This window comes from Odontesthes bonariensis, chromosome 17 (assembly GCF_027942865.1).
Source record: "Odontesthes bonariensis isolate fOdoBon6 chromosome 17, fOdoBon6.hap1, whole genome shotgun sequence".
NCBI classification, from domain to species: Eukaryota; Metazoa; Chordata; class Actinopteri; order Atheriniformes; family Atherinopsidae; genus Odontesthes; species Odontesthes bonariensis.
In genome coordinates this window covers 6,819,634-6,847,477 of record NC_134522.1, presented here as the reverse complement: position 1 = coordinate 6,847,477, position 27,844 = coordinate 6,819,634, and the positions used below count along the sequence as shown (strand labels likewise).

Here is a 27,844-nt window from a genome sequence, read left to right as displayed (position 1 = left end):
TCTAACGACGAATGCTACTTCAATAGCATGGAAGCGGTTTGGCTAAAGGACCTAAAACCGCAAACAAAACCCAGTTTTTTGGGAGAAATACAAAAGAAAACTGTGCTAAAGGTGGAAATAGAACAAACTTCTGTCACCGCTGGGCAGAACCAGGCTATGAAGAAGTGAGAGGAGGAGGTTATGTGTGGCCCAAAAGTAAACCAATGACTAAACCACTTGTTGCACTTCCTGTTCCTGGGAGAAAATCTGGTGAAAGGAAATTATTGATGCATTTGGCTTAGTTTTGATGTCAATCTGAATGACGGAAAAGGAAATCTTTCAGCGACTGATTACTGATATATTAAATAAAGATTTACAAGGTTAACTTACTTTAGCTGTTGTTAAGCTAAAGTGTTCGACACTTATCTAATACGAAATTAATACGAAATCTGGCATTTTAACTTATCTAGACTGTTGCCTGTTTTTAAATTCATTTAAATGATTTTGTTTCTCTTTATATTCTTTTATGTATTTTTAATGCTTCTTGCACTCCCTGCTGCAATGCTTTTATCTTATGTAAAGCACTTTGAACTGTTTGTACATGAAATGTGCAATATGAATAAATTTGATTTGATTTGATTTTTCTTTATCATCAAAAATGTTTTGCCAATTTCCTTAAAAGTTCACCATATAATTTTGGGGCAAACACGCCCACCTCAAGTCTAATAGTGGGTCCCAACATTTCCTCCTTGAAAGCCCCACACATGTATTTATCAGCTGGCTGGAAAATAATTTTAAAAATAAAGCATTTTTACAAATGAGACTGAGCTGAATCATAAAAAAGCGTCTCCATCTTTCTTTCTCTGACATATTTCAGATGGTCAAATGATTAAAAACCTTTTAAGAGCACTTTGAGAACACAATGAATGAAAGTCATTCTTATCTCAGCTGTGTTGGCCAAAGAATTAATGAATGAATTCAGTGACGTAACACTTGTTTGTCAGAACACCAAAGCTGCATGTAACAATAAGTCCTGGTTTAATAATTAGTCAGCTGAAATGGAGACGTATATGGATCGCCAACCAGACTCTATAGAAAGTGACTGTTAATCGTTTTTGATTGAAAGCCACAGAGCTCAGCTAAAGACGGGTAAAACCGTCCCAAAAAGGAAACGAATAGATGAAAATCTACAGACGGAGTAGATAAAAAACAGGTATTAATCACATCTTTTAGTCTTAAGAAAATCAAACTATGGATTGAAAAAATGTATTCACTTTTTAAATATCCTGTTTTGGGGAGAAAACTTGACTTTAACTCTTTGGGAATTACAGCCATTTTTCACACAGTTTAAAGAATAACTGAACAAACTAATTTCATGAGTAACATAAGCAGCTGGACTAAGGTCCCCGAGATGCTCTGTCAAACTTCAGTTGCTGCTTATTCAAGTATAAAAAAAAAAAAAAAAAAAAAAAAAATCACAATTCTTATAAAGCTGCTTCTTTGTGCCATATTAGCATGATGTAAGACGATCCTTTAAGTTTCTTGTTGCTTTGACAACTTCATTTTCCTTTTTTAGAGGTAGAGAATTATGTTTAAAAGCAGGATAACCCGTCTTTTTTTTTCCATATAAGATACCTCTCCTCAAAAACACGCTATCTCACTCAGCATCTCCCAAACAAACACACCCCCACACTATCTGTCCTCTGCACCCCAGGCATTGGAACAGACAACAGAGAGAAGGACATCAGAGGGATAATACAATTGGAAAAGCTTTACAGCGTGTAATGATAAACCTGTGCGTGTTTGTGTGTGCGTGTCTGCGCCCAAAGGAACAAGCTAATGGGTTTATATCTTTCTGTGATAGCAATGATATGGGGGCTTTGTGATTTCATTACGAGTGTGTGTGCGTCCACGTACGCCAAAGATGAGGACAGAGATAGGTTGGTCTAATGCACTAGTTACTGTTAGCGGACGATGTGCATGACAGAGACACACACACACACACACACACACACGCCCGCAATTGTATTTACCCCAATTCATCTGCTCTTTAAACCAATGCGGGAGCAAAGGCTGAGGAGAAAAAACAGATGTGATACATTAATTGGCCCCTTGTCACCCCACTATTTCACCCACTGACATGTGTGTCCACACACACACTCAGATCCTCACCCTCCTCCCTGTCACCACCAGGGAGCCCGAAAGCTGCTGGCAAAATTACAAGCTTTGTTTAACGGTCACATGCACACCAAAGTTCACAAGCGCACACACACACACACACACACACACACACACACACACACACACACACACACACACACACACACACACACACACACACACACACACACACACACACACACACACACACACACAGCGTGGGGTGTTGGTGACTGTCACCAAGGCCAAAGTAATAATTCTCTTATTAAGGAGATGGATTCTGTTCATTATTCCGCCTCTGCATGCACCTATATTCATGCACACATACAGATATGATGCTCGTAGTATGGAAATAAGAGGTGATAAAAAGTACTGGCAGACCCCCAGTTGTGTTTCGCAGATGTTGAAGTGGAAGCTACATATCTGAAGTTGTTCATGATACAATATTTAAACCGCTGACAGGCGATTACGTCCTCTCATTCATGTGGATGCAGCTGTAACATCAACCATCAAATCAAACATCGCTGGACTATCCTAAGTGCTGCAGCTAGAGTTCTCAGTAGAAGATATCAAAAATATCCAACATTGGCTCCCTGTAAAATCATGAAAGGATATTTAAATCTTTATCCCGGAAAAGCTCCGTCATATCTTAAAGATTGTTTTCCAAACAGAGCACTTAGCTCTCAGACTGCAGGTTTAACTTGTGGCTCCCAGAGTTTCCTAAAGTAGAATTTGAGGCTGAGCTTTCCGTTGTCAGACTCCACTCTCAGGTGACGCTGAACCATCCTTTTAGTTATGTTGTCGTAGATCACGACTTCTGGGGGATGCAGTCAGCTCCTCTCCTCACTTTCAGCTCTCTTTTTGGTACATGAATGTACTTTATATTCGATTATTGCTGTCTTAAAACTTTCTCTTTCTCTTTTTCTTTCCCAGAGCAGGTATCTCTGGCCGTATGTTTTGTATTTGTTCATCCTGTCCTCTCAACACCCAGCTGTTAGAGGCAGCTGGCCACCTTTCCCTGAGTCTGGATCTGCTGGAGGTCTCTTCCTGTTAAAAAGGGGGTTTTCACCTGATCAACTGAAAATGGTCAGAAATCGTTTGGGCAAATTAACCACGGATTGCTCAACATGGCAGATGGTTTTATTGTTGTGGTGTATACTTTATAAATGCTAAACTATTCATTTTTCCAGTACAAGTTGGGCAGATTAAGGGTTCAGTGGATAATTTTTCATCCATTTATTCTATCTCCGAACATATAGCCTAGTTATTTTTCCTCTGTATTCTTTACTCAAGTGTTGTTTTTCAGTACAGAAAGTGAATTTCCAGGTTGTTCCTTCACTGAATAAATCAGTGAAGATGCTCTCCATAAAAAGAGAGATGAGTGTGCAGATCAGAAAGAGGGATGTGGGGCTTGAGGGGTTTTGGTTCTGTTTTAGGCAAAGATTCTGCAACTCTAGAGTGACTTTTTGTTTTATTCCACGTATAAATATCTTATATTCCAATGTTGCAGCTTTTTAAACTGGAATATTTGCAGCTTTTTGCCTGCCTTTTATCGAAGTAAATTATATATTTTGGGCGTTTAGGCTACTGACTGACAAAAAGAAGGTGAAGACGTCATCACTATCTGATATCTAAAAGTGATGTTATTATTAAAGAGATTTTTATTATTCACTGGTCTATATAGGAATTAGGAGGTTTTTCATTAGGTACTGAGCCAGTATTAGAATGTTAACTGTTGAATTTAGGGAATTATTCACTTTTTTTGTAACACACGTTTCTTGTTTTTGCTTTTAACGCATAAATAATTAGTAGATTAATCAAATCATTGAAATAATAAGTTGCATACGCTCTTTTTGTTACCCTCAAACACCTGCTGGGATACAGAGATCCTTATAAGCTTATTTATCATGCGTTTACTCGCCTCCAAATTAACAGTGATTAGGTATTAGTCAGTTATTCATAAATATCCCCAATCCTCAATTTTACTGTCTCTTTAAGGCTAAACTCAAGGCGGCTATTAGAGCTCATGACACACAGTTTGCTGCGCTGCACTTCTTGGTCTCGGTCATCCATGAGATCCTCTCCTGAATCTTAAACACCTCATCAAATAAAAATACTTACATTCACACATCCAGCCCCGAAATGAATTTGCACACTCACACACACACTCACACACACTGCAGATTAGCTTGTTTACCAGTCGGAGGGGGGTCTGCTTCAATGAGATGTGATCCGAGTCACTGATGTCTAAAACTCATGTGCCTGCACAGCTCTCAGAGACAGGCATGTGCGTGCACACAAACCCCCACACAGACGCACTCGCTCAAGACAGCAAACGTCTAGTTCAGAAATTAAACCATATAAAATTATATCAAGTGATTTTCTTCATGCTAATTTACACCTCAGGCCAGTGTATGAACTATGGCGGTCATGCCGTTGTGTGTCTGTGTAACACCCGTTTCTGCTTGGATAATCCATCTAAAATCAATAATCGTTATAATTATCAATTCACAGTTCTTTAAACCTCACACACGTGCAGACACATGAACATAAATATCAAAGTAGCAGAGACCATAAATATCATTCAGAATCTAGAGCTCATGATTTTCACATGTGTTATTATAAGTTCCTGAAGTGTATCTAAGGAAAAGTGTCCCATAATTTAAAAAACATCAATGCACTCCGACTGTAACATCAGTGAAATGTTAATCTGTGCTTGTTGAACGGACCATTGTCCCGAAAGCCTCGCACACAAACAAACACTCCTCTGAGGAGAAGTGGAGGAGATTAGCCGGGACCTCTTATCCTCATTCCTTTCTTTTCATTTCCTCAATCCACCCGACGGGAAACAATTAACCACAATCACCCCCCCCCCCCCCCCCCCCCCCCCCCGCATCTATTCATACACAGACTTATATTCAATTCCTTACCCTTAACTCTCACTAATACACAACCCCTTAACCTAATCCTAATGAGGTCTTTGAACAGTAAATACCTCTCAGCGTGTGGTGAAGGTTTGCTGTCAAATTGCCATTATAGCAGCTTGAGGGTTGCTGTGTTTTCAGTGAGAAAAGCTGGATAAAATATGTTCATATATATCCTTTTTTTGTGCGTTTTATTACAGATATGTACGATTTGTAGGTTTATACTAAGGTCCAGCAATTAATTATCTTTTTAAATACTAAAAATGTCACAGGTTTATCTCCATTTGCACAATTGTGCCAAATAAAATAAGACGCTGGCATCAGTTTAGATTTCTTTCAGGTTAAAAGAAAGGTTCCCTTAAGAATCTGATGATAACATGACCCCATTTCAGCATCAGCGATGGGAAAATGTCTTCAATTTTTTAAGGGTCTACCCTTACCTTTCTACTGTGGCGTGAAACACACATTCGCCGTCGCACACAGCAGATTGTAGCCTCGCTGGGACAATAGGCTGTATTCTGGGAGCTGGCAAAGAGAAGCCAAGCAGGCCGCTGGGCGTTTGGCTGCCCTTGGTGCGCGTGTGAGTGTTTGTGTGTGTGAATATGGGGATAATAGCACTACATGCCCAGAGCTGCCATCATTTCACTGGGAACAGAGTGTGAAAGAGAGAAAAAGGCAGCGACACACATATGCACAGACATTGTGCACACAAACACAGCATCGCTATCATACTGAGCCATATGCTGACCCCAGCCTCAGTGCAGCTATCTCTGCCAATCAACTACTAGAGGGGATGTCCCCACGCACGCACACACACACACACACACACACACACACACACACACACACACACACACACACACACACACACTCTAATCCTGAGAGCTAAACGTATACACAAACGCCATCATGTGCACAAGTGTATGGATAGATGATGTACATTTGAAAATTCATCCACTCACAAACACTTGCTGGCAGTGTTGTGTGTCCCTGTGTGTGTAACAGCTTAGTGTCCCTCCAACATTGTTCCCCAGAACCACAATCACCCGGGAGCAGATGGAGGACAGCCACGGCCTGCACACTGAACACCGACTAACATGTCCGCATAACACACACAGACAGAGAGGCAATCATACATATATCTCAAAAACTCAGGTGAACCTTGGCCTCCGTGGTCAAACTGGGACTCGGACCAAAACTCGTGGTCAGAAAACTCAACTTTAACGGGGCAGTTTCACCTGATAAAGCCGAAACTTATCAACATTTAGAACCAATGTTCACCTGAACAGAGTGAAAGAGCAAAGAAAGTCACTGCTGGTGTGTTTATTGCTCATTAGCTGTTAGGTTTCCTACATTTTAGATGGCAAGTTTGTGGTCTAATTTAGGATCTCCATCACAGAGTAACAAAGTAGGTCTACCTTCAGTAAGTTGAGTTATGTGAACTTTTACAGATTAAATATGAAATAAATGGCATATTTTGATCAGAAACACACCACGTCTGCTTTTTGACTTCACACTGGATTGCATAATCCTGTTAAAATCAGTTTTCACTCTGATATAGAAGCATCTCGAGCCTTATTGTGACGTCAGATATGACTCGTATACAGCATTATGCTCAAAGATCACGGACTGTATCGCTCAGCGGGCTGGTGGTGGTAGGTAACCCATCCCTGACTGTGAATGAGTCATCAGAGGGCGAATAAAGTTCCTAAAACCAAGTGCATTGCGGGTCAGTGGTGCATTTTCATCCTAACATGAACTCAGTGTGGGCTATATGAAGAGTGTGGGGACTTTTGGATGGCTTTTTCTTGCTGCAACGAGCTGATATGCAAGATAGAGCTGTGCTCACACACAGCTGCCCCGGCAGCCTGGCACTCTGTCTTGGTGTTTTGTGTGCTCTTGGATGGCTCTAGTCATGGTGAATGAAAGATCAGAGAGAGAGAAAAGGCAGATGGACTGCCCTGAGGGCCAGGAGACAGAGAGAGGGAGGGAAGAGGGCAGACAGAAAAAGAAAGAAGAGAAAAATGCCAGTTATCGCTGACATATTTTGTCCCGCCAACCTGCCCTCCATCTCTCTGTCCCCCCATTTTTTCTGTCTGAGACCCTCAATGACATCCCTCTGTGTTACAATGGAGCACACAGCTTTATGCAACATATAAAAACACTCATGCAGAAGGATGTTTAACCCTCATATGTACAATGTGCCCTAACCAGCAGCAGTGTCTTGAATGTTGAATGTTGTTTATTATGCTAATCTATGACTGTCACATCTCTCGTCAACTGATTTACAGTCTTTTAAATTAGATTAAATTACATTTATTTAGCCGACGCTTTTATCAAAAGTGACTTACAAATTAGAAACACATTAGGAGCAATGTGAGGATACATCAACGTGCAGACTGGATAAGATTGGGATTGAACCCGTAACCTTCCAATACTTTGAGCTACAGCCACCCCAAACATGGTAGTTACAGCACAACATGGTAAAAATGGCATTTTCTATCAGTTTGTAATGTTAAATTAAAGCTGGAAAACTTGAGAGAAAAGGGAACTAATATTATTCCCCTTCTTCGTGCATCTTGTTGTTAAGCATCCTTTCTTTTTAAAGGACTGTTATTACATCATGAAGAGAGTTTCTCTCAGTTTAGGACATTGAGGCCGTGTGGAAAAAAATGAATGAAGAAAGGAAAATAAACAAATCTGAAAAAGATGAAAACCAGACAACATGACAGAGATAGAAAAAAAAATCACTCATAAGGAAATTAGAAAGACAAGAGAGGCAGTGCAGGGGCAGAATTAAGGAGGGAGATGGAAAAAATGAGGATGAGGAGCACAGAGTGATACAAGACAGGAGCAGAAAAAACACGAGCACAACAAAGGATGAGAAAACATACATACATATATATATAAGAGGATCCAAGGAAATAAAAAGGAGTGGCAGAAGTAGAGGGCAAAAAAGGAAAGGAGCGATAGAGTGAGAGGAGTGAGTGTAGCAAAGAGCTGGGGAGTCAATAATGACTGATTACTGTAATTCAGCCTGTCAGAGACATCGACCTGCTGCTACCACCAATCAATACACACCAGGACACTAGCAGGCACACGCAAACACCCACCTGAACAAGGATACGCCACACACGTGTGTAATCACACTGTCACACACATTGTACACACAGTCTGTGCAACCAGCCTCACTTCTGCAAGTCCACATGTCTGCACAGTCACTTCAGATGGCTGGAGTCAAAGTGTGAGACAAAAATATGTGAAAGAAGGTGCATATGCACAAAATAAAATCCTTGGGGTCACTTTAGCTCAGCCTCCTCCATCGGTTCCCATAATTTAAGCTAACATCACCTCCACCACATACTGTATGTATGGAAAAAGAAGGTGAGGAGAGATGGAGGAGGATAAGGTGAGGAGAAAGACAATGGTTTGAGGAAAACCCTGGAGCAAAGAGAGACAAAGCGTCGTAGATGACGGGGCAACAGGAAGAAGGAGAAGGTAAAGCCAGACAAAGAAAGAGCAGAGGAAGAAGGCAGGGCGTCGACAAAAGAGCTAATCAGAAAAATCTGAGATGTTACAGCGGGGCTCTTCTTTTTACACCTCCTTCCTTCAGCATACTCTGGGGAGTTTTTAAACATTAATTGTGCTTTTGAGCCACGTTTTGATCGTGTACTTGTGTGTGGAAGAACTGTGGGATTCACTTCCTGCTGTCAGCGCTGCATATTCTGCTGATCAACAGCTGGGGGGCGGCACAAAGCTAAGATTTGTAATTAGCATCTATTTGTATGCTCGACCTTCATCGTGCTAAAAAAAAAAAAAGAGTTCCACGTCATGAACGTTTTTGGCAGCTTAATTAGACTGTGCACAGGTTTGTCTGATGTTCAAACCGCCCATCCCTCTCTGACACAGCTGTCTCATGCAGTACATGCTCGAAGTCTTCCTCTGTGCTGCTGCAACTCAATCAACATGTCTGCGGACTAAACTTTTGGTTGGAGCTTTAACTTCACTATGATCAATAAATTATGTCAATGAATGTAGATCCACGTTGACAAGAAAGAGACCCATCTTTTTCTCACTTAAAAGCTTATAGAAAAGATTGCAGGAAAATTTGCTGATAAAAAGAAGTTGGTGTTTGCATACTGTACACTGCTTGTAAGTTTCAACCGGAATTCATAGGATCGGCTGTCATGGTTACTAAAGTTGTTGCCACCATGCAATCGAAAACTATCGTTACAGATCAAACTGCCGGCCTGCCTACCTTTTTAAACAAACGTGCGTTTATGTGCTTACCCTGCTCTGGATGCTCCTGCATTATTGTATCTCTGAGGTGGTTTTGTCGGTGTGAGTGTAATCATCGGTGTGTCTGAACGTGGATGTTTGTCTGGAGGTTTGTGAGTGTGCACGTCTCTCTATGAGACCAGAGAGCAAAGCCTGCCATTTAGAAACAGGGCTATAGAGGAGAGTCATCAATAAGTATCGACCGCTGGGCTTCTTCCAAACAAACTACCATCACATCGGATCAAGCACACTAAACTGTCTACGCACTCCACACTCAACTCATGCACGAATGCACACACCAAAAGTATATCCTAACTTTCTGTGTCTGGCTGTGCACTTGATATGTAGCTCTTGAGAGCCGACTAAATACAGCTCTATCACACCAGCACTTATAACCTGAAAGCCAAACCTCTCTGGACATCGATTTGCTATTCTTAATCCTAGAGCTGAGCGATAGAAAACATTCTCACTCACACAAACGTGGGCAAAGATTTCAGCAGCACACACAACAGTGCAGATATATCCTGAGACTTAAAAGCAGGGAAGTCAAGCTTTAGTGGCCCTAAAGCCGGCGTCGGAAATCTGTCTGCATTTAATGAAGAATCAAGATTTTCTGGAAGAAAATAGGGCAGGAAAAACCAAAACTGTTCATGTCATAAGTGCAGTGAATACAATACAATGTTTTTCAAAAGATAACAGCACTACATGCAGCTCACAATACTTTTCTTCAATGCCCTCTACCCAGACACCACTGCAGAGTAGGTTTTAGTTGTGTGAACGGACAACTCCAGACACAGTTTTCCAGTGTTCTTGTGTGAAAGACTGCAGCTGGGTTTCTGTTCACAAGCAAAGCAAATTTGAAGTAATCTTTTGAAAAGCCACAAAAATTTTTTTAAACGTGAATCAGACATTTTCATCAACTGGTTATAATTCAGTTGTGGTAGTAGTCCTAGCTAGAAACTAGAGGTCCGGTCAAGTGGTCTGTTTCACTTAGGAACCTTCTTATCGAGTGAAAGTACCTGAACGTATCTGTGTAGCAGCCAAGATAAGAGATGTTCAAATTCTCCAAATACTGAGAAAAAGAGCTCGTCCCACAATTCCGGTTATGTTCAGCCAGTCATCCCAACTATAAATTCATGTGGCTAAATATGAGAACAGGTAGATGAGTATGAGCAGCCTATTTCTTCTTTCCCTTTTCAGTTACAAACTTTGGAGATAAAATAATAGTCTATATTATCTCTAATATGAAATCATTTTCCTGTCTCAATGTGAAAAGACTGCAAAAGACAAAGAATCTAAAGCAATGTTTGAGCTTAGGAAAAGACCATGGGAGTTTGTTTTTTGACTATTAGACAGGACCTCAAGAGAAACAAAACTACAACAACTGCAGTGAAAATAGCTCTTCTTCAGGAATTACTTTCATCTCAGGGAATATATGTGACATCATTTCATATCTGAAAAGACACATAAGTTTACAGTTTGCCTGCTAAAATCAGTAAGTGGTGTGTCAGATCAGATGTGAAGTTTTCCCACTAGTATCTATGAGTCTTCTTGGAATGTATGGCTTTTTTTTTTTTTTTTTTTTTAGCACTAGATGTTGCTTATTCACATCTTCTAAATGCAAATAAAAAACGGCAACAGAAATCCAGCGAGAGGATATTTTGTTACACATCTGAGTGGAGTTCCACAGGGTTCGATTCTGGGGCATCTTCTATTCAACATCTACACACTCCTGCTTGCTCAGATTATGCCAAGTAGCAAAATACGTTACCATAGTTATGCAGAAGACATAAAATCTACTTCACCATATCATTGTGGGATTATAATCCCTTACAAGCCCTCAAAAAAGCCAAAACAAAACATGAAAACATTTCCTTCAGTTAAGCAAAGACAAAACAGAGGTCGATGCTTTTGGACCAAGGGGAAAACAGGTTGACAATGTTTGCTTAGTTTCAGTTTTTAAATGGTAAAAAAACGCAAATCAAGCCAAAAAATTTGGATTTCATGGTGGACTCAGGCCTCGATTTCAACAGCCATGTCAGTTTCTAAAGTCTGCTAACTATCACCTGAAGAATATTTCAGGGATTAAAGGACTAATGTCTCAGAGTTATTCAGAAAAGCTGCTCGATGCAGCCATCTTCAACAGACCTTTATGCTGTAAATGTTCATGTATTGCTCTGCGTAAATGATGAATCAGACAGCTGCAGTCGATTCAGAACGCTGCTGCTCGAGTCCTCAATAAGACCAGAAAAGTGAGTCCTGAGGTCTACACGGGCTTCCAGTCCATCAGAGAGTTGATTTTAAAATACTGCTGTTGGTTTGTACAGGTTTAAATGGCTTAATTTCATATCCTCTGGGACTTTATGAACCTTTTAGGCATCTTTGGTCATTGTGAACATATTTGCTTTCTATGTACAGAGTTCGAGATAAACAAGAAGAAGCCTCTGGCATTTTTAAGCAACATCTATGTGAAACAAGCTTCCAGAGAACTGCAGGTCTGCAGCAATTCTTCCTTTTTTAAGAATACAGATTGGCTTGAATATTTACAGCTAAAGCAGCACATTGCAGTAAAGTGTAGCAACTGGAATTTCAACAGCATTCTGAATGCAAACACAGAACAAAAGACTTCACTTAGACACTTTAAGCATTTCAAAAACCACAGAATTCAAGATTTTCCAGATCTGAAGCTGTTCATTTAAGTTGAAAACAAGTAAGAAAATGCCACAAATGTTGCTTTTGACAACATGGAAACACAAAAAACAACAAGAAAAAAGGGTTTTCACGACCTACCTTTGGCTTGTGATCCTAATCTGTCACATTTGATAACTGAGGATTTCAAAGGATACAAGTTCTGGTAGAGAGGAATGAGGGATTTGAGAGCCCGACTTGCGTTGATAGCTGTGGCTCTAACCATGGTGGGCAAAATCTTCATGTCCACTATGGCACCATCAAACAGCGGACCAAAAAACGGCACCTACGAAAAGTAAAGATGAAGAAAAAATAAATAAAACTGTGCTGCTGGGTTTTAGTGAACCAAGCCGTTCAAACAATGATTGACAAAACTGTTTTGTTTAAATGATGCAATATTTGATTCAGGCTATGGCTTTCTGATTTAATTCAATACTTTGCTTGTGGAATCCACCAAAGAGAATAATGTCAGGCTTTAATTGAGTTTGTTTGTGGACCAGGACTCCAAGCCATGTGCTTTCAAGACAACAACAGAAGAGCTATCTTATCTAACTTGTTCTTGGATTCATGATAATTCAATATTTTTCCTTTGCAGAATGAATGAAAGAGAACATGATTATGTTATTAGTGCTGCGGTATCTATGTCATAGAGAAAAAAAGCAGCATTTTATTGTGTTAGGTCTTGTTTGAAATAGAGTTATGCCATCAGTGCTGTGGTATTAATGTCTGTGTGTTTTAGACTGATACATTAACCAGATCAAGAAGACTTGGGGCAAGACTCTCAAGGATTGTTAGTCAATACGGATGCATATCTGTGTGGTCTGGTAGGAAACATAAAATCATATACCAAAAATCTATATAATGTAAAGTCTCCATCATCAGTGTAGAATATGGAGCAGAAACAGCAGAAAATGAATTCACAACTATGCTGATGATTGATTTCAGAAGTTTATTTGGCTCAGAGACGGTTTTATGTCACGAACTGAGATTAAACAGTCTTCATAAAAGCAAAACTCTCAGTTTCGTTCTGTGGAAAAACTGCATTAAACTCAACTTTCTAACTTAACTACGTTTAAGAAATACAAATCAATCATAAATAAAGATCACCAATATAAAAATATTCTCATGTAAAAGTGTGAAATAATGCCACGTACTATTCCTTTAATTCGTTTTTATTAGAGTCAAAGATTAAGGCTAACTTGAGTTTTTTCCCACGAGCCTGGATGGGAAAGGGTTGGCCTGGTTTACATTACAAAGTCAAATTCAAGCACTTCTTAAGCATTTTCAGGCTTTTCCAGTGAGTTATCATGCTGATAAATCACATGCACTACAACAGTGTCAGACTGTGTACATCCAAGATGATGATTTCAATTCCTCGTGACATAGATTCAGAAGTTTCTTTGCTGTAAAGAACAAAAATTATGTCTACACAAGGGTGCGAAATGAGACGTAAATACAAAAAAGTTAAAGAAATATGTCACTTTTCATCCTAAATTCCTGTTTTGGGCTAAAATGAAACAGTAACTTTACAAATTACCAAAATGTCATTGAGTTCTTTACTTAAAGTTTTAAGATATGAGCGTATCAGCCTTTGAGGAAGGCGGTGTATAAGCTCCACGAGCCTTTTTTCATTAAAATGTAAATAAATCAACAATACAGTTCAGACACAGACTCAAAGGACAGTCACTCATTGTTTCTGTACCTAAAAACTAAACTATTAAATCACAACAATTACAGTTTCATGTGGTTCTTCATCCAAAATTCAAGCACGTGTCAAACACTGAATAAAAATGGAAGAAATTCAAGCTGAATTTCCAGCACTGTGTAATGATGATAGGATGATGACAGGAGACACGCTGCTGTGGTTTTATAAAACCTGAGCTCTGAATATCTGTCTCACTGTATTCAGATCTTAGTAATTTTGTGGCTTCTACCTAAGTGCATGTGTGCCTTTTAATATAATCAGCCTTATTTAAGGGTTATTTTCAGCTGTTTGGGGCTGAGTTCAGACAAATTCCTAACATTTCCTTCTGTTGCTGCATCAGACTAAAAGCTCTCCCTGGGTGCTTTAACAATGAAGAAGTTGAAGAAAATAAGTCTTCTTCTAAAATAATTATGAAACTAAATGAGCAATTATGGGTGAATCTAAAAGCACAGAAGCACCGTAAACCAGTGTGGATAATGTTGAGGGTTTGATATGACCTTTTATTGTACATATTAGAGTAGATACACTCCTTTTTTGAAGGGAACAAGCATCGACCCCACGGTGCGAAGGATGAAAACAGGAAAGAGACTGAGTTGAGTGTTGAGAGAAACTGCTACATGCTTAAAACAGGTGGGATGAAGCCTATGGTGGAAAAGTACCGGACACAGAGAGAAGACATCTGAATGGAGCAGAGATGGGGCACGAGGCTGATATCGGACCAAGGACCAATCAGGGAAAGCCAAGTCGAAAGAGTGGAACCCCTTTTCTGATCAGGCCTCCTGGCAGAGAGAGGTCCACAGCGCTGTGTAACGTGAACCTTGAACCATTTAATAAATTCTGAGGTAACTCGGAGTTTGTATTTCTTCTCTCAGACAAACCAAAACGACAATAAACTGATCGCAGTCTTTGAAAGCATTGATTCGCATGATTCATGCTCCCACAGTGGAAAGTCCCCAAAAACAATCTGGATTTTGATCAAATTCACAGGAATTGTGTCTCACTTAGACATGGGTATGAGATTCTGACGGTATGATAACCTTAGGCAAAAATATCACGGTTTCACAGTATTATGATTACAGCTCTAAAATGTGTATTTTGAATGTCTGTATTTAAAAACAAGAAAACTTTTGCATTAGTTATGAAATAGTGTGCTTCAGTGGACACACTTGGGAATTATCTTATTACTTTCAGAATGCAAATAATAATAATAATAATAATAACAATCGGTTCTATTGGTTTTATTTAGCGCTTTTCATAATACTCAAAGCAACTTCCAGTGAATGAAACGACAGCAAATTCCCCAAAGTTCTGCCAATGAGTTCTGGGAGTTGACGTGGTCACTATGCTGTTTCAGTGCAGTCGTACAGGCGCCTGTACTGCACTTCTACGCTGAGTGTGGAGTCGAATTGGTCCATCCCGTTTGTCGTTTTACGCGCGTGCCAAGATACACATTTTGACTGGTGCACGACTATGCGGCAACCAAAAAACTGACGGGGGGGGGGGTTCGGGGGGCTCGCCTCCTTCAGCCTGCAGAGCTGCATGCTCGTCACTCACAGCAAGCGGAGGGGCACTACGCTGCAGCTGCACACGGCGTGAGGGACCTCCACTTTCTCTCTGATGAGATGCCACAAAAAAACCCAAAAAAAACTTTAAAAAAAAAAACGCTCATACCGCAGGGACGGTATGACAGAAAATTTTAGTAGTTTTGAAACCTTGACTTTTTAATGGTATTCCTTGAAACCGGTAACCATGCCTAGTCTCACTTATGATTTCCAGCTTTTAAACATTACTTACAGTCAGCTTACAGCTTCAGACCACCAACAGTTTGTGTTTCCACGAAAGTACCAGGCATACTGAACGCATTAGGCTGCTTTGCAGCAGGATGTCTGTCTGACGAATTGGTCTGGGCTGCAGTGTACAGCCAGCGGCTGTGAAGTCACAGTGCACTTCACCTGCTGCAACACATCCAAAATTTGGAGCAGATATCTCACCGACAACAATCCATGTTGACCTCTTAACAGAACTGAAGGAAAAGCCTGAAGAATTCCACCGCTTATACTTGTGAATGTTTCCACCAGCGTTCATGAAAAGCCATTCAAAAGTTCCAGTAGTGGCATCCACTGAGCCATACCACTACTATGGAAACGATTTCACTGATTGGCCGATGATTTGCACAACAATTACAGTTCCACAAAAGGTGGCAAGTCTAGTTATTACCGATTAGCACAGCGAGGGGCATTAATTATCATCCCGGATTTCAATGATGAGTTGAAATAACCTGCTGTTTCAGAGGCATGTACAGTGTTTCAGAGGATTCTGAGAAAAAACTAACCAAACAAATAATGGCAACTGGTAGTTTGGGTTGTTGAGATGTGTTTACCTCTGGTTTTTTGAGTATGTGGATGGAATACATGTGGTTCTTCATGGGATAGATGATGATTAACACGTCTCCAAATTCAGTTGGGATGATCCCTCGACGGTAGTCTCTGGAATGTTCTGACCAAATGATGTGGACTTCGTCGTTGCCCAGGTGTCTAAGCTGGAGGGGCCGGGAGGAGAAAAGAGAATTAATATTCTTTCTTGTTGTATAAACAACACAAGCTCCAATGCCAACAAAGAAAGACATGCACTCATGCACAGACAGGGTCTCTCACAATGAGCCTGTATCCATCATAACCCAAGGCTTTTGATTTTGAGTGTGTATATGTGGTGTAGGTGGCCCTGAGCATGATGGAGTGAGTGTTTGAAGATGGAGAGTCATCGACAAGACAGAGTGAAGCCCCGGAAAGATGAAGTACGGGCTGGAAGACAGATGGGATCATGTGTGATGCTGTGCGGTGATGTGTGTGTGTGCGGGGTTCATGTTCACTCAGCGGGCTCCACTCAGGGCTGGTGACAGCTCAGTCATTAACCTTGATGTCTGACAAAATAAACACGCACGCACACACACACATTTCTGGTTTGTCAGACACCTTTAGATGGATTTCAGTCTTGCCTTTGGCACTGAGACAAACACAATGGCCCTCCAAACTTTTTTTATTTTTTGCCTTACAGAAAGCTCTCATAGCGCTTCAAGATGTGAAATTAACAGGACTGGGCAACGATTAAAAATTTTAATCTAATTAATCACATGATTTCCCTGATTAATCACGATTAATCGCATTTGTACGCAAAACCCAAAAATGAATTCAAAAGTAGTGTATAGCTTTTAGCATTTAGTTTTATTTTAAATGTGCTGCCATATGAATGAAAGTGCCATAACATTTGTTGTGCAAACGCACTTTTAACATCAGCATCTTTCTGTAGTTTTTATGTAGAAGCCTCGCTCCACTGTCTGTTTCCTTGAATGACTTGCTGCTATCAGTTGTGTGTTTTGCCTTTAAGTGATATTTTAGACTGGAACTACTTCGCTGAGAAGACAATTCAACTTGGCAGTGTTTACAGATGACTTTGGTTCTGTCGACTCCGCCGTCTGGAAGAACTTTAAAATGAAAATGGCCGAGTAAAAGTTCCGTACTCTTCTCCATGTTTGGTGGATCCGCCAATTACTTTCTTTTCCTGTCTCTCTAAAATTTCCTATCCATTAAAAAGGCACAAAAGCCCTCCAAAAATTTAGTTTTTTAAAATTTTCAAAAAAAACGCTGAAACAAACATGCGTTAATGCGCGATAAAATATTTATCAGAGTTAAATAATCAATGCTGTAACGCGATAATAACGAGTTAACTCGCCCGGCCCTACAAATGAAATTAAACATCTTTAGATAAAACTGAGCTTGGGATCATCTTTGGAAGTGGCGTCACCCGTTTGGCTGAGTAACAGGCTTAAACAGCCTGACTTCACTCTTTATTTGACAAATCTTGACTAATGAGACCTTAAGTTGATTCATCCATCAGGTTCTACTTTAATCGTTTAGAGGCACTTCCCTCTGTGTGTGTCAGGAAGATAAAACTCAAATTGACACAGAGAACTAATGGGTTCTTCCACTATTTCACTTAAAGGGTGACAGTTATAAGCTTCAAACGCCATCTTTTGGTGTCCGAACAGTGACAGTTTGAGGCTCGGACGCGTCCAGTGGTCTCTAATTGTAGTGTCACTATTTGCATGTAACCTCTGATGCTGTGATGAGCTGGTGTAATATCCCTTTAATCCTGTAATAATCATGTTTTGAGCAGATGTGTTATGAGTGGGACAACACAGCGCAGCTAAGAGGGAAACCTGGACAAGAGCCCTGCGGAGGACTAAACAGATTGTGTGTGTGTGTGTGTTGCAGGAGGATGGATGATAAAGCTCTGCCAGTATGAACGTGTGCACGTGAGTCAGTGTAACCTCTAAGTGGATACGTCTGTATGTGTTTGAGTGTGTTGGGGAGCACGTGTTAAGAGTGTGTGCGCGCCCCTTTGTCCGGCATTAACACAAATTTATAGTCGTGTGGTCATTTGCGCAGACCGATGTGAATAAAACCCTTTGTGGACGTGCGTTTGTGTCAGGTTAAATAGGTTTAACGTCTGCACGTGTGTGCGTGTATATATGTGACTATGCATGTTTGATGGGGCCATCAGCTGATCAGGGAGACGGATGGTGTCGGGCCAGGCGCTGATAATCCAATCAGTAGCCTGAAGCAATGTGATAGGCCAAGAAGCAGGAAGTATGATGTGATTAAAGGGACATTATGGCCATGTGCAGAGCGCCCAGTGCCTGAGGGTTGACAGGTGTGATTACACACAAACAGACATAGACACATAAAATAAAACCTGCCTGCCTAGACACAGATACGAGCCCGCGCCTCACAACACAAAACGCATGACACGATTGCTCCAAAGAATCACTGGAAAAGCCCTAACACCAGCTGACTGGTGTGTAAGTGCACCTAATCGCAAAGTCAGACTCAGGCAAAGAGAGGAAGAAAAAAGAAGGGTTGAGAAAAGACCAAAGAAAGGGAAAAGTTCTTCTCTTTCCTCATGAAATAAAATAAGTTATAATAAAGGAACAACAAGGTATCCTAATTATCAAAACTACGCCGTCTCTTGACATACAGACTCTGTTCACATTTGATTTCATCTCGTGTTTTGATCTGATAATAAGTGGACAGCTGTAAATACAGGTGTGAATGCACTCAGGATGGATTGAGGATGAATTCAGATCAGATTGCTCAGGAAAAATTCAGAGGAAGTCTAGGTGGCGTTTATTCACATTCTTGTAACAGCCTGACTGTAAATGTGTCGGGGCTGTATCGAATAACCACCTACTGGCCTGACGAGGTTCCATGTGAGCAGCCAAGAGGCCACCAGAATGAATCTCTCTCTCTCTCTCACACACACACACACACACACACACACACACACACACACACACACACACACACACACACACACACACACACACACACACACACCAATGGATGCAGCGCAGGCAACGTGGGTTTCTGTGAATTGACCAAAAACATTTCGACCTGTGGAAAGGGGAAGTGGGGAATGGAATCACGGAGACTCATTTTGGGAGACGACTGCACCTCCTCCTGAGCTACAGCTGCTGTGAGTGCAGCTTCAAAGATTCAGATCTGTCTGTTGGTCCTAGAGATTGACTTTTAATGAATAATGCACCGAACAAGCTTGTTAATAACTGGCTCGTTGTATATAAGGCAAAAGAGGGGTATGGATGGACAACACAGATTGTTCTGGCTATTGTGGCCTGTGGAGACAATATGAAGCTCCTACAGTCTCCAGAGAGGTGTCAATCACCTGCTGTTTTAATGCTTAGAATCAATAAAATCATAAGAGTCTCAGCTTTCCAACAGTATGTCATACGTTTACCCACTTAAACACAACTCTAATGTAATCAGCAAAGTTATACAGGAAACAGTAAACAACACGTAGGTGAACAATCAAAATTAAAGGACTTTAAGGTTCACTGAGTGCGTCTTTATCCTGATAAAAGTTCAGTTTCTGAATGTATTCACAGAAACATAAGTAGAGCTGCCTTTATACTCTCTCTCTATATATGCTATATATACTATATATATGTATTCTTTGTTGCTCAGATGACAGCTGGAGTCCAGGCTACCCAGGATGTATGATAACACCAAATATGAACGACAACAACACGCTCTTCCGGCAAAACAGAAATAACATCAGGAGGTATTCATCCGTCCTCACTGGCCCCGGCTGAAAAGTCACCGCTCTGTTAATTGCTGGTGCGTTACCTTCTTGGTGAGGTTGTGGTCCTGGTCGTGGGGCATGCGAGTGGAGACGTGGTAGATGACTTCGGTCGTGGAAGTGGCGTAGTAAGGCGTGGTCTGGCCTGTACTGCGATTTCTCTGAAGACCTCCCATGAAGCCACAGTGAGTGGTGAGGTCCACCTAACGCACACACAAACATGCAGGAAATGCTATGAAAAGCTCCACTCCCTTTGAAAAATCTTAGGTCGTTTTAGAGTCTAGGATAAACTAGTTTTTTTAGCTGTAAATCATGATAAAATATTAAAATGTGAAAGAGAAAAATGCATTCAGAATGCCAGTGTTTCCACCATCAGACTGCTGTAACACCAAGTAGATAGTTTATCAACCAATGAAGCTAACGTGAAATGGCCTTGAACCATTATTGAAAGATAACTATCTTATTATGAAGACAAACAATGTGTATGTGAGCAGCAGTGCTCTTACCTCCCAGCCGAGTCCGGACACAAAGGCTTCGTAAGCCTGGCTACCAGCCGTGTTGGTTAGAATGGAGTGTTTATCTTCTTGACCTTCAGCCACGTAAAATACTGCAATTTTATGGGTCTCGCGGCTAAAAGACAATGAAGGGAAAAGATGGAAACCAAAATGGAAACTGCTATTAAAAGGATCGTCAGCCGCTTCGAACTGTGAGCTGACAAAACGTTGAATGAAAAGGGGAACGGCAGGAACTGGAGGAGGAATGCAGCGAAGGAGAGTTGCTTACCACTGCCGTGAGTCCAGATTTTTCAGCTCTCGCAATAACTTCTCATTCTTCCTCAACAAATGAAAGTTACTCCTGTAAGACACATGAGCACAACATAATCCATGTTACAGTTAAACCTGCCCGCTCCCTATTAACTGGATTTTAATATTTGCTGTAACATTTCTTCCATTAAATTAAGAATGATTCATGACTCTCAAGACATATACAGTCATGTGAAAATAGAATTCAGGTGTGTGTTAACACGATGCCAAGGAGGAAAGACATCAGCCATGATCTTAGAGAAGCAATTGTTGCTGCCCATCAATCTAGGAAGGGTTATAAAGCCATTTCCAAACTATGTGGAGTCCATCATTCTACAGAGAGAAAGATTATTCACAAGTGGAAAACATTCAGGACAGCTGTCAATCTTCCCAGGAGTGGACGTCCCAGCAAGTTCACCCCAATGTCAGAAACCCAAGAGTTACATCTCAGTCTCTGCAGGCCTCAGTTAGCATGTTAAATGTTAAAGTTCATGACAGCACAGTTAGAAACAGACTGAACAAGTATGGCTTGTTTGGAAGGGCTGCAGGAGAAAGCCTCTTCTCTGTAAAAAGAACATGGCAGCACAGCTTAGGTTTGCAAAGCTGCATCTGAACAAACCACAAGACTTCTGGAACAATGTCCTTTGGACAGAGCAGACCAAAGTGGAGATGTTTGCTCATAATGCACAGCAGCACGTTTGGAGGAAACCAAACACAGCATATCAGCACAAACACCTCACACCAGCTGTCAAGCACGGTGGTGGAGGGCTGATGATCTGGGCTGGTTCTGCAGCCACAGGACCTGGGCACCTTGCAGCCACTGAGTCCACCATGAACTCCTCTGGATACCAAAGTGTTCTAGAGTCAGATGTGAGACCGTCTGTCCTATAAGTTTTATTCTTAACAATAGAAAACAATGTAAAGGCTGCAACAAGAGGTAACCATATCTCCAAATGATACATTATGCTTTGGGTTCTTCCTGGTCCTTCAGTGTGTTATAAAGTCTAAAGAAGTCTAAAGAAAACCTTGTTCGTGAGCTGCCTAAAACCAGGGTTTTCTCTCTAGAATTTTTTATTTACATGAATAATTAAATCAAACAACAGTCGACTACACCATGTAACTGGAGCAGTGTCCTTGTCCCAGTATAAAACCCCAAGAAAGGAATTGGTTGACTGACTGTAGTGCGTCAGATGCCTGTGAGATAGATAGCCATAGGCCCTCATTCAGCTTGTAAATATCAGGCTTTTTTTGGTTTACTTACTGTCACAGACGGAAACAACGAACAAGTTAGCTGATCGCAAATTAGCACCACATGGAGTCGTGAATTTGACAGCTCTGTACATTTTTTAAGTGGCGTATGCTTCGCTGTTTTTTGAAGAGGTGCACATCTTGTAGTTATTTTTATCTTTACTGGCTTCTTCTGATAATTTCGGGTTCATGAGCGCCAAGGCCAGTTTGATGACATTATCTAGGTCTACGAAACGATCCACGTGGAGAAACTGTAGAAGCTGCTCAACCACAGGGGGTAACATGCTGGATTAACCCTTTAACTCTAGTTTTTAAGATCTATATCATAGTGATTTATCCTCAAACTTTAGAAGGCCAGTTAAAGCAACATCTCACTCTGAAAAGAGCTTCTACGCCTTCAGAATCGAAACAAAAAAGAAAAGGGGCCAGGTTTTTAATGACAACAAGAGCCTTTCATTCAGAGTAACTCATCCAAAGGCCTTTTTTTTAAATGTGCCAACGAGCAACCATCAACCTCTGCACCGCTGACATAAAAACCAAGGCTCGAGCTCTGCAGCTTGGAGTGGACTGATAATGACACGTCATTCTTTTCACTCTTAGAAAAAGGAAAAAGAGGGAGAGAACGCAGGAGATAAAGAGGGAGAGGGAGCAATTTGCTCTTTATTAAACTGATACTTGGTAATGGCCTCATTCTCTGCTCTCAAAGACTCCATTTACACCCTGGATTATAGAGAAAAGCATAAAAGGGGCTACACATGCACACACATGGGTGAGTGTCAGTATCTTAGTGCCTGTAATGCCCCATATGAATACCTGGAGAGACATAAGGGGACAATAACAGATAATTAGATAACCTCTTCTTTTCTTTTATTTCTATCCATCCTTTATTTCCTCTTACATCCAAGTTACTTGAGCCTTCCAATTTCACCTTCTACTGTTTTGTATTCATTGATTTCTTTCTTTTTTTTCTGTCTTAGGGTTGGTGCTGCATACATCCCGTTTTCACGATTTGCCACCGCATCCTAAATCCCGCTCTTCTTTAACCATTTCCTTTTATTCTAACTCCAAATGGGTTGAGTCTGATCAATAGAGCACTATACTCATGATCACACACACCTTTACACGTGTACACACACGCACACACACACACACACACACGCTGAAGCACAATTTGCTACGAAGTCTATTGTGTGGGCTAAATGCAGAAACTGTAATTCCCTGGATAAAGAATAAAGAGCGATGAGTGTCCATTAGCTGGCCTTGCACATTTAAAGTGACAACCTTACATTGTGCATTTTAGCCTGGAGTCATTGAGAAGATGAGATGCTGCACCATTTGAAAAGAAAAAAAATCGTAATGAGCTCAAAATACATGTTTTTTTTCTGATTTGCATTCAGCAAGCATTTTATTTGTCCTAAAGAAGACAAAAATTATAGAAGACATCCCACACATGCCTCACTGAAACACACTTTAACACATTTAAAACTCTCACTGTGCCACCTTTTGGGCTTAAAAAGTTGCCTCATCCAACTTAGAATGCAGGATAAAGAATAAACGCGTTCGATGTTGCTTATCTTCATCTTGCAGCACGCATTCAAAGGTGGCAGATTTACAGTTCCTAGATTAATAAATACAAATTGTAATTGTAATTTAATTTGTTTTTTCAGTATGCCTGTGTGACTCTCACCTCTTCTCCCAGGAGTTGAGTCCCAGTATGTTGATCAGGAGTCTGCAGTAGTAGAAGGCCGACTGTGGCGTCTCAGTCTCTGGCTCAGCCTGCTGCACTGCTCTCATGTTCAACTCCTCGCCTCTCTGAAACAAGAGTTTGTTTCAGTTGAACATAATTAAAGGAGCAGACGGAAAAGTCTACAATATGAATCCAATGTTAATAACAAGGAGATTAAGGAGAAGTGGGAATTGGAGGCTAATATATTGATACTGGATGAGGATTGGGAGGAAACATTTAGCTCCGGGCATAAGTTAACTAACAGTCCGACATGGAGGGAATTTGACTGGAAAGTCAAAATGCGCTACTTCAGCTCTCCAATTATCACATCTAAATATGGTAAGACATCTTGGTTCTGTTGGAGAAACTGTGGAAAGGTGGGAGACTTTACTCATATATTCTGGGACTGCCCAAAGGTGGTCGAATTTTGGGAAAAAGTGCAAATAGATATAAAGAGTATTTTGGGCATCTATTTAGACCTAGACCCATCTGTATATATTCTGGGGATAATTCCCTCAGATATGATCGGCAAAGAAAATAAATATCTGATTAGAGTCTTGCTTCTGATAGCGAAGAAATGCATTACAACTGCCTGGTTAAGACCACAACCTCCCAGTATTACGCAGTGGAGAGATGGAATCAGAAAGGTCTACATTATGGAAAAAAACAACAGCAAGACTACAACTTAAGATGGAGAAGTTTGAAGCCAAGTGGAAAACTGTAGCTAGATTCATATTGAAACCCTGACACCTCTACTTATGTTCTTTTTTTTTTATTTTTTAGTTTAGTAGGTGTTATGTATCTTTATTACCTTAGTTTTCCGATGTTCACTGTCGTTCCTTACACCGTAATTAATGCGGATTTACATGTTCATAGATGTTGTTAAAGATAACCATAATCTCTGAGTGAGGTTAATGGATATTTGTGAGAAATATATTCTTGTTTACTTTTGCCTATATCGAGGACTTGTGTTAGTCGGAATAGACAGCCGGTATATTTACGGTAGGTTAAAATGTTTAAAATGGTCTGTGTAATATGATAGTAATAAGATGTAAAATGTGAAACGGGACAAAGGGTGAATTGTGTATATGTTTATATAAAATGGTTAATGGAAAATAAAAAGTTTGGGGCTGCTCCTGTAAAATGAGGTAAGATGACATCGAAACACTTCAAATCAAACTGGAAGCTTGTGAGGCCCCAGCAGCCGGAGCTCCACTTCTTAAGGTTTAAACAATTAGAAATGCGTTACGCACATGGAGGACAAACTCTCGCTCAGCAGCACTCTGTTTCAGGATGGCGTTGATCACATCGTTCTCCTGCTTCTCTGAAACACATGTTGGAGGAGGGGCCGGGATGTTGAGCGGCATCCCTGTGAGGACCAAAGAGTAGCTGAAGTTAGTTGTGACACATCGTCTTTTTCTCATGAGTAGATGAAATAGTTTTTGTCTTTTCTTTTAAAACTGTTGCAGGACCCTGGTTCATCACTGTTCATCTTTGATTTGATGCACTTTTTCCAGCTTGTATTGAAACTAGGATCGTTCGTCTGTATATGATAGTGGGAGTTCATGGATGCATTTGAAGTTTTTAATGACATTAAGTATGGGTGGGTTGAGTATATGCTGTGGATTAATAGTGATTTAAATGTATACCTGCTCTCTGGAGACACTCAGGACTTGAGTAACCCAGGTACTGCAGCATTTCATCCAGCGCATCATCTCCTTCCCTCAGCGAATCCCACGCTGGCACCGCCTCCCAACACATGCGCTTTGCCAGTGGAGGAGCGAGATGCTGTTCCATGCTTGATTCCCCCTCCATACGAAGCTCAGTCCTCTCATCTTCCTCCTCCTCCTCCTCCCCCTCCTCCCCCTCCTCTTCTTTCTCCTCCTCCTCCTGCTGCTCCCCTTCCTCTGCTTCCCTGCCATCTCCTCCTCCTCCTCCTCTTCGCTCTTCTATATCCTCCTCACTGGCATCCCTTTCCTCTCCTTCCAACTCCCCGTCTCCCTGAAACTCTTCCCCGTCATTCTCCATCCCTCTTCCCCCCTCATCGGTCTCGCTCTCATCTTGCGCATCTTCCTCACTGTCCTCTCTTTGCACTTCCATCTTCTTCAGTGGTCCTCCTGGTGGGGTGCGTAAATGAAGATTTGTGCTGTGAGGGGACTGTGTTTGTGTTAAAAGTGTGTGTGCTGGACTACTCGGGGTGCATGGTGGAGGCCCGTAGAGGACAGCAGAGTCCCAAGAGTGTTTTCCGGCTACGTCTCGGATGATGACACGAACGCAAGCAGGAGCAGAGGACAAACCAGCTGTCATTCCACCTCCTGGTACTCCAGATTCTGATCGGATCTGGGAAACAACAAAGAAAAATACTAAAGTTTTCAAAATATAAAAGAAATTAACAGATAATCGAAAAATACATTGTTATTTGTTTATTTTGACAACAGGAGCTTTGTTTTTCTTTTTCTAAACTCCAAAAGTGAGCACTAAAACATCATGAGGAGGGCGGCCAATGCAACGCGAGTGTTAACAGTAGGCCAGTCGCTTTAATATGGGACAGCCCTACTGATACTGAAAATAAACACTCAACTATGGCAACATGCTTGTTATCCATTAGCTCAAACAATCATGTTATTAGAAGTTCAGCCTTTGAGATAAAACAGTTTCTTTAAGTCTGTGCCGGCACACCCGCCGCACGTTTTATTGATTTTTCAGCAATTGAAACACGTACAGAAATAATCTTTATATCATTTCACATTTTTTTTGTGTGTGTAAAACAGTTCTGTTGGGTACGCGGTGGGTTTTGAGATTTATCGAGCTAATTATCAGTCTGAAAAGTTAGCAAACACCGACTTCTCAGATGGATTATTGGTTAGCGCTTTCAATGTGATAGCTGAGATTATTCTGCACATTTAGATATGCAACACATGGGGTATCAGGTTATATGTAGTGCCTTGGAAAAGGGATTATAAGCACATATAGCAATAAGGGACATTTATACGACGGACTCCTAGAGGTTAAACAATAACAGAAGAAATAGATGCAAGAAGATGACAAGAAAAAGTGCAAAAGATGTGGGAATATTCAGCTTCTTGTATCATTAATCATCATGTAAAACGATTCAAGTTTATCGAAGATAATTGTGATAAGATATCTATTATGATCTATTATCTAGATAAACCTAGAAAATATAATTTTTTACTCCCTATTAACTTGTATCTACCCCAAAATCCAGTGTGGGTCGGGTTGACCGTGTAAAATGTGAAAATATTGGCAGAATAAAGATGTTAAAATTGGAGCTCAGTTAATTTTCAACAGCAACTATAAACTTAATGTTTTGTGTTTTATACAAGAGTGAGCTTTCATCAAGAGAGTTTCCTTCAGCTGGGGTTACCTGAAGCACCGAGAGCAGCGTGGAGCCATTTAGAACCAGGAACTGCAGGTTGGGCGAATGGAAAAGTTCTGGTCCCAGATCCGCACTCTCACAGAACGGGTTGTCTTGATTTTCACACACCTGCAAAACATGGTTCATAGTGTAATAAAAGCTAAATAAAGCTTCGACATTTTGCAGAATCCAGTCTCTTTAGTATGACTTAATAATATATCTGGATCGTAATGATTTGAAAGAAACAGTACCTGACTAGACAGAGTTGCAGGCCCTCCAGACATGGGATAATGTCCTAGATGGTTGACCAGGTGGGTAATGACTGTTCTGGCTGCTATGGAAACCAAGCCTTGCTGAATACGGCTACGATCTGCAGAGAGAAAACAGGAGAAAAAAAAAGCTGAAAGCAGAAAACAGCTGCATACACTGGTTTATATATATATATATATATATATATATATATATATATATATATATATATATATATATACATATATAAGTCTTTGTACTTTATGTGTCTTACCATTTTAGATTTCTAAATTACACCTCTTATTTATTACAAACAGACAGACTAAATTGTTGTTGAGTAAACATAATGAACGAGAGGTGATTTGCATCTGCATTAATAGTAAACAGTAAAAGTACTAAACCTACTGTTCCAAAGTGGGCGAAGAAGTTTGAGTGTTTTTCTTCTAACTTTTTGCTTTTGTTCAAAGTTACTGCAAAACTTAAGGAATTACTTTACAAACTAGAAAAAAAACACAAACACACTTTCAGCTTGAGCGTCATGCTGAGAAGAAGCCA

The 27,844-nt window shown here is 40.7% G+C and overlaps 1 protein-coding gene across 1 annotated transcript in view; it reads right to left on the bottom strand.

Annotated features, from left to right (window-relative positions):
- The window catches only part of ralgapa1 (Ral GTPase activating protein catalytic subunit alpha 1), a 72,578-nt gene that overhangs the window by 13,438 nt on the left and 31,296 nt on the right, over positions 1-27,844 (bottom strand). Inside the window, exons 35-44 of the mRNA XM_075488060.1 lie at positions 27,292-27,410; positions 27,050-27,169; positions 25,314-26,004; positions 24,918-25,033; positions 23,626-23,750; positions 20,671-20,742; positions 20,394-20,517; positions 19,935-20,090; positions 16,115-16,273; positions 12,188-12,315 (exon numbers count right to left, since the gene is read on the bottom strand). Of these exons, the coding sequence (XP_075344175.1) occupies positions 12,188-12,315; positions 16,115-16,273; positions 19,935-20,090; positions 20,394-20,517; positions 20,671-20,742; positions 23,626-23,750; positions 24,918-25,033; positions 25,314-26,004; positions 27,050-27,169; positions 27,292-27,410 (1,810 nt within the window). The remainder of the gene's footprint in view (positions 1-12,187; positions 12,316-16,114; positions 16,274-19,934; positions 20,091-20,393; positions 20,518-20,670; positions 20,743-23,625; positions 23,751-24,917; positions 25,034-25,313; positions 26,005-27,049; positions 27,170-27,291; positions 27,411-27,844) is intronic.